This window comes from Marmota monax, unplaced genomic scaffold (genome assembly GCF_021218885.2).
Source record: "Marmota monax isolate L192 unplaced genomic scaffold, Marmota_monax_Labrador192_F-V1.1 WCK01_AAM20220418_F8-fsc00317, whole genome shotgun sequence".
Taxonomy (NCBI): domain Eukaryota; kingdom Metazoa; phylum Chordata; class Mammalia; order Rodentia; family Sciuridae; genus Marmota; species Marmota monax.
The window spans coordinates 493,226-503,207 of NW_026693234.1; the positions used below are offsets into that span (position 1 = coordinate 493,226).

A 9,982-nucleotide genomic window follows, 5' to 3' on the forward strand; every position below is an offset into this window, starting at 1 on the left:
TGACTAAAATGAAGAAATGTGGGAATCTCTGTCATTTTTCTTGATTTCGGCACCCAAGTGCTTTGCTCAGCCAGACAAGGTATGATTTCTTCCTTCCTGTTTCTACAGAAACTGTTTCATTCCAAAGAAGCTGAGCTTATGAGAATAGGTATAAATGGCATACCCTGGTCTGCCTGGGCACAGCCCCCACCTGACCCCCCTCTCCCAGTCTTGGATGGAAACAGACCAACCCCCGTCCCTAAACCCATACTTTCATCTCCCAGGTCCCAGCATCACCCCAGGGCAGCATGCTGGCCCCCATATATTACACCATCCTGTGTAATTCATTCTGTGATTCATTCTGAATGACAAAGCTCTCTCTCCACGCCCCTTCCTTTATACTCCATGTCTGCTTCCTATAAAAGGCAGAGACAGAGCCATCCGAAGAGCAGAGAGCTAAGAACAACTCAGAAACCTCCAACTCCCAGGCTGAAGCTCGCTCTCTCTCTCTCTCTCTCATCCTCACCATGAAGGTCTCCGCAGCTCTTCTGTGCCTGATGCTCACAGTAGCCGCCTTCTGCATTCCCGTGCTTGCTCAGCCAGGTAAGGCCCTGCCCCCTCCACCCTGAAACACATCACCCCATCTCTGGGTCATCATGCCCAGTACATCCTAGGGGGTACCCATCGCCTCACTTTAAGCAGCTGCTTTTCTAAGATCAGGCAACTCACAGAAGGCCAGGAGTGAGCCCAATCACACAGCTGCTCCTGGGCAGAGCCTGAGCTAGATTCCCAGCTCTGGACCAACTCCAGCTCCTTCCAGGACTCGAGCTCTGGAAACATGCCCAGAGCTACTGCCCAGAGTTACTGCCCAGCGGCTGTCAGTAATCCTGGGTGATCCAAAGAGAGGGGCCTCCTGGTGGTGGCCTGTAGGGTATTTCCAGATACAGGAGAGGCAGGAAGGAGACCCAGAACCTGGTCTGTGCATCCCCCAGCCCAGCTTCCAAAGACAGAGGCCTTGCAGAGATGGCTGGTATCCCAGAAGCTCACCTGCAGGCACAGATTTCTCAGAGCCTAAGTTTTATGAGTCCCCTTACTACAGGGGATTGGCTTATTATCTCAGCTCCTCCCCAGCAACAACCATAGTGTTCGTCAGTTTCTCTTGTCCCTGTCAGTTGGTGAGGACCTGCTCCCGTTTCATAGCCCATGACATGGAGAGCGTTTACGGGATACCTCAGACACATCCGACTTGGGATGGGCGGGTTCTTCTCTCAACTTCTCTCTTCCCACTGACTCCTTCCTACCATCCCTTGCATCACTTCCAGAATGACCCAGCACTCCCCGTCCTGAGCCTTTTCCTGTTGCATTGCAGATGGGATCAACATCTCCACCTGCTGCTTTGAAACCCGGAAAAAGAAGATCTCCTTGCAGAAACTGAAGAGTTACACCAGGATCACCAGCAGCAACTGTCCCAGGGAAGCTGTGATGTGAGTGGCCTCTGATCAACCACCTTCAACCCTGAGCCCTAAGTCCTTCCCTGGGGCGGCGGGGAGGAGCGTTATCCAACTGAGTTGGAGCCAAACACTCAGATGCTTAGAGCATCTCCCACAGAATCTCAGAACTTTCCCAGTGGAAAAGGGGAGTCCCACCAAGGAAAGTGACTTCCACTACCCGCTCCCTTTCCAGGCTTCAGTTCAGAGCTTGGTCCCTTTATCCAGACAAGGGGGTTTCTTCTGGGTCCACAAAAGCAGCTGCTGCCACCTCTCCCCACTGCAGGCCCTTCCTCTGCCTTCCACCTCCTCCATCCCAGGGCAATCCCCTCCACCTGGAGCTCAGGGACCAGGAAGGTTAGGTATCCAGTGGGTTCCTCAGGGTGACCCATCTGATGGAGCCCTTTCTCCCCCACAGCTTCAAGACGAAACTGAACAAGGAGATCTGTGCTGACTCCAATCAGCAGTGGGTCAAGGACGCCATCAAACACCTGGACAAGAAAACCCAAGACCCTTGAACGGCTTATGCCTGAACAGAAACCAGGCAGGGACTGGAGGAGCAACTCATCTGCATCCTCTGTCCTTTTTTTTTTGAGAATTACCCTGAGATTAATTTATTCCAGTTCTAAGGAAGGGCTGCGAGTTGTGGTGTAATGAGGTGGATCATAATTTTTTTCCTAAGTCGTGTTTTCAAAGTTATTAATGTTTTAATTTAATCTGTCATGGATGTTGGTGTGTTTTGAATGTAAACCTGCCTTGCTGCAAGTATCATGAAGGACCTCGCAAGAATCAATGCGAAGATTTTATTTAAAATTTTTGTGATAATGAAATCGTAACATTATTACAAAAATGGAATATTTATGTGGGTATCACTTTTGCATTTTCACATAAAATATATTTTTGTATAAAACCTGACTTTGACGGCTTATTAAGGAATAAAGTTAAGCTGGAGAGACTGATGGGGTGGCAAAGAGGAGGGTAGGGTTGCCAAGGGTGGGGCTTGGGCTGTGAAAGAAAAAAGAATAGGTAGCCTCAGGGCTTTCCCCTGGGGACATGTCATCCACAAGATGACTGGTACAAGAGAGTCGGGCAGGCTGGGGCCAGGCTAAGCCAACTCCACAGCTCCATCTGACACCCTTCAGCTTTAGCTGTTGGCTTAGACGCCTTTCTTCCTTTCTCAAGTTGTTGCTTTTCTCTCCATCACAAAAGTATCTCCCCTCATTTACTGCATCAGACTCCTGGCAGGCTGGTTGTCCACTCGTATTCAATCACCCAATCCAGACTATCACAAACATCACTTGCACTGAGAAATCCCTTCTGCATCTGGAGCCAGGTATCTTAAAAAAAAAAAAAAGTTTCCATCTCTACAGATTAGGGAGAAGCAGGAGGAAGGTGACCCTGCACCCCAACAGATAGCACTGACAAATCCTTGACAGCTTGCAACAGAGGTTCTTGGAGACAGGGTTTTCAGGAACAGAGGGATTCCATGATTAGACGGGTTGCACCACTAATGTGCCTAGTAAACTTGGGAAAGTTACTTACCTGACTGGGCCCATAGAGATTGCAGTAGATGGATGGCTCTCTTATGGACCTCAACATCACTTAGACACTTGGAAAAATACAAATGTGCAGCACCATCACCAAAGATTCTGATACGGAGTGCTGGGTGAGGAAGGTGCTGCTTTTTATTAAGATCTTTGTCCTGTCTGGGGGCCACTCTGAAGTTGCCTTATTTTCTCTCTATTGGATTAATGTACTCTCTGGACTTGCCCACTGATTTAGACAAAGAAGTGTGCCTTTTTGTTACGATTTGGATATGAGATTTCCCCCAAATCTCATATGTAAAACAATGCAAGAAAGTTTTAAAGGAAATATGATTGGGTTATGAGAGCTTTAACCTAATCACTGCATTACTCCACTGACATAGATTAACTGGGTGGTAACTCTAGATAGGTAGGGTGAATCCGGAGGAGGTGGTGCATGGGGGTTTGTGTCTTTAATGTACATATTTTGTCCCTGGAAAGTGCAGCTCTCTCTCTCTCTGCTTCCCAATTCCTGAGCTGCTCTCCTCCTTCACACCATCTGCCCTGATGTTCTGCCTCACTCAGACACAGAGAGCAATGGAGTTGGCTTTCTATGGACTGAGACCTCTGAAACCTGTAAGTGCCATACAAACTTTTCCTCCTATAAAATCATTCTTGACAGGTCTTTTGGTCACCGCTGCAAAAATTCCCATTAAATCATTTTTCCCTGCCTTTTGCTTGACCTTTCCCACCTGCTAGACAAGGTGGTTAGGCACGTACCAGTCCTAAGGTAATAGTGAATGTAAATGCCCGACATCCATGGGCTCTCACACGTTCTCCATCATGATGAAATACTTGGGAATTAATCTAATGATGGATGTGAAGCACCTCACAATGAGAATTTGAGAACACTGAAGAAGATGAAGACAACCTTAGAAGATGGAAAGACCTCCCATGTTCTTGGACAGGCAGAATGAATATTATCAACATGGCCACACTACCAAAAGCGTTATATAGATTTAATGCAAAACCCACCAAAATACCAACAGCATTTTTCACAGAACTAGACAAAGCAGTTCTAAAATTCATTTGGAAAAATAAGAGACCCAGAGCAGTGAAAGCAACACTGAGCAAAAAGAGTTTTTTTTTTTAAGAAAGAGACTTTTTATTAGCATCGTTACAGGCAGCGTGTCGCGTGTGAGCTGACCCTCGGTGTGCAACCCACCGTCTTGCTGGAGACATCACAATACCTGATCTGAAATTACTGCAGAGATACAGTAACAAAAACAGCAGGGAACTAGCACTAAAACAGGCTTAGAGACCAACAGAATAGAATAGGAGACACAGAGACAAACCCACATGTATACAGTTATCTGATACTAGACAAAGTTGCCAAAAACATACATTGGAGAAAAGGTATCCTCTTCAACAACTGGTGCTAGGAAAACTGGAAATCCCTAGGTAGCAGAATGAAATTTAACCCTTCTCTCACACCCTGCATAAAACTCAAATCAAAGTAGATCAAAGAACTATGCATTAGACCAGAAACCCTGCACCTGCTGGAAGAAAACGTAGGCCCAATGCTCCAACATGTTGACACAGGAACCAACTTTCTTAACCAGACTTCTAAAGTGCCAGAATTGAACCCCAAAGCAGCAAGTGGGATAAAATCAAATTTAAAAGCTCCTGCACAGCAAATTAAGAGTGTGAAGACAAAGCCTACAGAATGGGAGATGATCTCTGCCACCTGCCCCTCAGAAAGTGCATTAATATGCAGAATATAAAAAGAACTAAAAAATATTAACATCAAAAAAGGCCAAATAACCCCAATTAATAAATGGGCAAAGGAATTAAACAGACCCTTCTCAAAAGAGGAACTACAAATGGCCAAAAAATGCATGAAAAAAATTCAATGTCTCTAGCAATTAGGGGGATAAAACTACATTGGAATGTCATTTCACTCTGGTCAGAATGGCAATTATCAAAAATATAAATAATTGGGGCTGGGGTTGTGGCTCAGTGGAAGAGCCCAGCACCTAGCATGTTTCGGGTGCTGGGGTCCATCCTCAGCACCAAATAAAAATAAAATAAAGGTTTTGTGTCCAACTACAACTAAAAAAAAAAACCAAATTTTTAATAAAAAAGAATATAAATAATAATATGTATTGGCAAGAATGTGGAATAGAAGGTACACTCATACGTTGTTGGTGGGACTGAAAATTAGTGCAACCACTCTGAAAAGCAGTATGGAGATTCCTCAAAAAGCTAGAAATGGAATACCATATGACCCAGCTATCCCACTCCTGGTATATATATATCACAAAGATTTAAAATTAGTATACTACAGGGATATAGCCACATCAGTATTTATAGTAGCACAATTTACAGCAGCCAAGCTATGTAACTAACCTAGGTGTCCGTCAACAGATGAATGGATTTAAAAAATGTGGTATATGTACACAATGAAGTATTATTCGGCCATAAAGAAGAAAAAAATATGGCATTTACCAAAAATGGATGGAACTGGAGACTATTATGCTAAATGAAACAAGCCAGACCTAGAAAGTCAAAGGTTGAATGTGTTCTCTGATATGGGGAGGCTAGTTCAAAATAAGGGGTGGACGATAAAAGGAAAGGGAAAGGGAGAATTCCATCAAAAAAAAAATGTTCTGTGGAATAATGCAAGGGGATTGAGGGGGAGGGAAGAGGGATGGAACAGGGAAGAACAGCGGAATGAAGCTGATCTAACTTTCCTATGCTCATATATTAATATACCACAGTGAGTCGCACCATTATGTACACCCACAAGACACTGTTAACAACTAAGTAAATAACAGAAAAATCAGAAGAGGGAAGGGAACGGAGAAGGGAGGAGGGGAGAGAAAGGGGAAGTTCTGGGGACTGAGAGCAAACTTTATTTCATGCTTTTATAATCATGTCAAAATGAGTCCCAATGTTATGTATGACTAAAAAGAACCAATGAAAAATAAAAATTAAAATCCTGGCACAGCAGCACTCACCTGTAATCCCAGTGACTCGGGAAGCTGAGGCAGGAGGATCACAAGTTCAAAGCCAGCCTCAGCAACTTAACGAGACCTTAAGCAATGTAGCAAGATCCTGCCTCAAGATAGAAAAACATATGTGCAGTCGTCATACATGTACCTAGGGTAATGATGTCCATCTCATTCCACCATCTTTCCTGCCCCCATGCTCCCTTCCTACCCTCCTTCCCCTTTGCCCAATCAAAGTTCCTCCATTCTTCTCATTCCTTCCCCCTCCCACCCTGTTATGGATCAGCATCCATTTATCAAAGAACATTCGGCCTTTGGGTTTTGGGGATTGGCTTTCTTCACTTAGCATTATATTTTCCAACTCCATCCATTTGCCTGCAAATGCCATAATTTTATTCTATTTTAATGCGGATTAATAGTCCATTGTGTATATATACCACAGTTTCTTTATCCCTTCATCTATTGAAAGGCATCTAGGTTGCTTCCACAGTTTAGCTATTGTGAATTGAGCTGACGCTACGCTACATCGTGTACAACCATAGAAATGTAAAGTTGGGCTGCAATTGCATACAATGAATCAAAATGCATTCTGCTGTCATAGATACCTATTTAAGATAAATAAATCAATTTAAAAAAATTAAAAGGGTTGGGGATGTGGCTCAGTGGTTAAGCACCCCCTGGGTTCAATCCCCAGTACCAAAATAATAATAATAATAAAAGTAATAACAAATTAAATTTTAAGACATTAAAATTTTAAAAATTGCATTTACTTGGGAGTCCACATGACTTAATTATATACAATCAATTGGGTGAGCATCTAAATGATGTAAGACACTTCCACATCTAGTCCCTACAACAACTTACATTTCCAGCCTTCTCTCCCCCCATCACGGTAGCCTTGGGAGAAATGTTCCATGAAGTCCAGCTTCCAGGTGGAAGCAGTCCATCTCTCTGGGGACAGCCACCAGGTCTACCTTGAACCGTGATGAGAGAAAAGAACATTGGTGGTGTGAAGCCGCTGAAGATGGGAGCCTCGCTTAATCCTGAACAACAAGGGACCTGGGACCACGGTCACCTGCTGCCATGAAAACCCTGACTAGACTTCGGACTGCAGGCCGTGAGGAAGCTGACTTCTCAGGTTGAAAAGATGAAGGTTCATGTTACAAACTGTCAAAGCTGTCAGGTCCTGTCTGCTAAAACTCTAGCTGCAGAGAGGAATTTGAAAATATATATTAATAGTATGTTGGTTGTTTATGTCTGAATTTGTCAAGGCCATAGGAGAAGAGCTCAGAGGGAAAAAAAAATCTCTTGTTCTTGAAATAGAAAAAGGGGGTGGGGAGAGAGAATAACATCTACAAATTCAAGGTCTTAACACTGTTGGAAAAGCAATCTGTGTCTTGGTTCCAAACATTAAGAGGAAGATATTCAAGAATTTTTTGAAATTCAGCAATACAAGTCCAGAAAAAAAAAGTGATGTTTCAAGCCTAACAGCCTCATTCAGGAGAGAGAGAGAGAGAGAGAGAGAGAGAGAGAGAGAGAGAGAGAGAACAGAACGCAGAGAAGTAATTTGAGAAGTACATCTGGTAAGAAACTTGAACTGTGACAGATGGCATAATATACACATAGAGGTGACTGGGTACAAACAGATGAGAAACCTGTTAGGTATTAAGAGAATAATCCTGAAACCACAAGTGAGCCTGGACCAAAAAAAAAAAAAAGACATTGACAATTCAAAATGAAAATCAACTCCAAGCTCAGAGAGCAGTCCTCAGAGGCTGCAGAGCCCCCTAGAGGAGCAGGTTCTCTTCCGCACACTTCAGAGGCACCCAAGGGGAAGAATGGGAAATGAGGGGGTCCTCCACAGGGCAAGCAGGGAGTCAGGATCAAAAAGACAGAGAGCTTCCCCAGAAAGGGGAACCAAGCCTAGTGGAAGCGGGGGAGGACTTTCATAACATCTGCCTGAGGGTCACAGGATTGGTACAGAGTTCAACCCCACCCCCACCGCCCACCCCAGGGATGGCCCTGGTTGCAAGTACTCTGGCCTTTGAAAACAAGCTGCATTCGATATAAATAACCTGTCCCTTTAGTACCCAGGTCACCGGACAAGGTGGGTCCATATCCTCATCCAAAAGCCTCCGAGAAGAAATCCCATAGACTTAGGTTGATTTAATGAGTCCATGGGAGTTTGGTCATCTCTCTTTTGAGTGGGTCAATTGTGTTCTCCATGCCTAAGAGGTGAGCCGAGGACAGACTGCGATAGAAACTGTTTGTCCTCACCAGGTGCTCATGTGCTTCCTCTTCATTCCTCGGGGGTCCCTGGCAGTCACAGCGAAGTCATGTGATGAGCTTACGTCAAGGGCATATAGGCAGAAGTGACCTGACTGCTTCCACACCTGGCTCTTTAGAATTTCCTACACAGTGACCAAGCCGCTCTTCTCTTGCCTGGGTGAACTTGGAGGCCACACATTCCAAGTGACCGCTGGAGTTTATGCACTCTGAGCCTCTGAGCCCCCCCTTTGGAGAGCGCACTTGTGACAAGCTGCTTTAGCAACATCTGGCTGTAACACGCTCATAAAACAGATGTGCTGCCTCGAGCCCACTGAGATTGTTGCTGCTGTTCCGGAGGGGTCAGCCAGCTTTCCCGTGACCTATTTCCAGAGAAATAGCTACAGCCCTGTGTGCCTCCACGCCAACCTTTGTGCAGGAGAGTGGAGTCCATAGCTGTGAAAGGATCGTGAGATGGTGTTACAGTAAGAATATTTCAAATAAACAAGCCCCAAGGCAACCCTGGGAAGCAGGCTCCGCTTTCATAAATGATTTCACAGAAGAGGAAGAGACTTAACTTCTCTGAGTTTCTGTATTCTCCTTTTAGAAATGGACTTACTTGGGTGTTTCCTGGGAGGATAAAATAAGCCAATTCTTGTGAAAACAAAGTACTACAGAGTCTTGCATGTGCTGTGTAGGTTAGTGTTCTTGGTGACAACTTGCTATTTGCTGGACACATTCATAGGAGTCTTAGACTAATGTAGAGTTATGGGGTAATTTCTTCCAAAAGGGACGAGAAACTTCAGACATGGCCTCTGTGACCTTTGAGATAGACAGAAGTCAGATCTTACTGGGTCTGGTTTTGCCCCAAGGAAAAACAGAGGTGAGAGTCACATACAGTAAAAGTGTCACAAGACACAGTCAAAAGGCAGAGGCTCCGAAAAAAGCTCTGCCCAAACACATGAAGTAGGCTTCAGGACTCCGACTCTGGTCCCCCGACCTGGGCTTTTTACTCTTTTGTGGTTGTTGTTTCGAAGAGAGTGTTGGGATAAACGTCTGTGTCTCTTCCAAGTCTGTCTTTGGCTTTATCATAGCACAGGAAATTGGGAGCAGTACGAATCAAAGCCAGGAGCCCCAATTCCTGGCACCCTTTCCTGCTAATCTCCCACCATTCCCTGAAAAGCTCTCACGCCAAGATTTTGCTTTCTCCGTGGAGGACGCATATCTCAGAGTGGGTCCTGATCAAGGCCTGATATTCATCAGACACCAAATCTGAGGAGTGAGAGGTAGGTTCATCTCAGGTCACTGCTGAATGAGAAGCCTCCTGGAAGGAGACAGATAAGAACAGCAGCTCAAGTGGCCCCGAGGTTAGAGACAGCCAGGCTACTAGAGGGAGCAGCTGCTGGTGAACTTGGGTGCCTTGAGAGTGACCCACCAAGTTTCTGGAATTCAGATGAAAACTTAGGGAGAATAATACAAATATAGGAAGTCACTCACTGATAGGATCTTCTCAGCTCCCAGATGAGCTATGGAATTATTCCTACGAAGGCCACATAATACTTAACCCACGTCAGCCAAGAACCTCTGAGGGTCAAGAAACTTCCAAATTTATATTAATGACACAATTTCTGATACCTCCCTCATGTCTCCCAAATGTGCAACTCGTTCATTCCTGGAAACCATCCCTATGAGCATACGTCTTTACTTGGAGGCAATA

General features: G+C 44.8%; 1 protein-coding gene across 1 annotated transcript; it reads left to right on the forward strand.

Moving 5' to 3' along the window:
- Positions 1-445: 445 nt before the first annotated feature.
- Positions 446-2,444, forward strand: LOC124100565 (C-C motif chemokine 2). The gene is made up of 3 exons (XM_046456102.2): positions 446-582; positions 1,349-1,463; positions 1,885-2,444. The coding sequence occupies exons 1-3, from the start codon at positions 507-509 to the stop codon at positions 1,982-1,984; spliced, it is 291 nt and encodes a 96-aa protein (XP_046312058.1). The 5' UTR covers positions 446-506; the 3' UTR covers positions 1,985-2,444.
- The last annotated feature ends 7,538 nt before the right edge of the window (positions 2,445-9,982 follow it).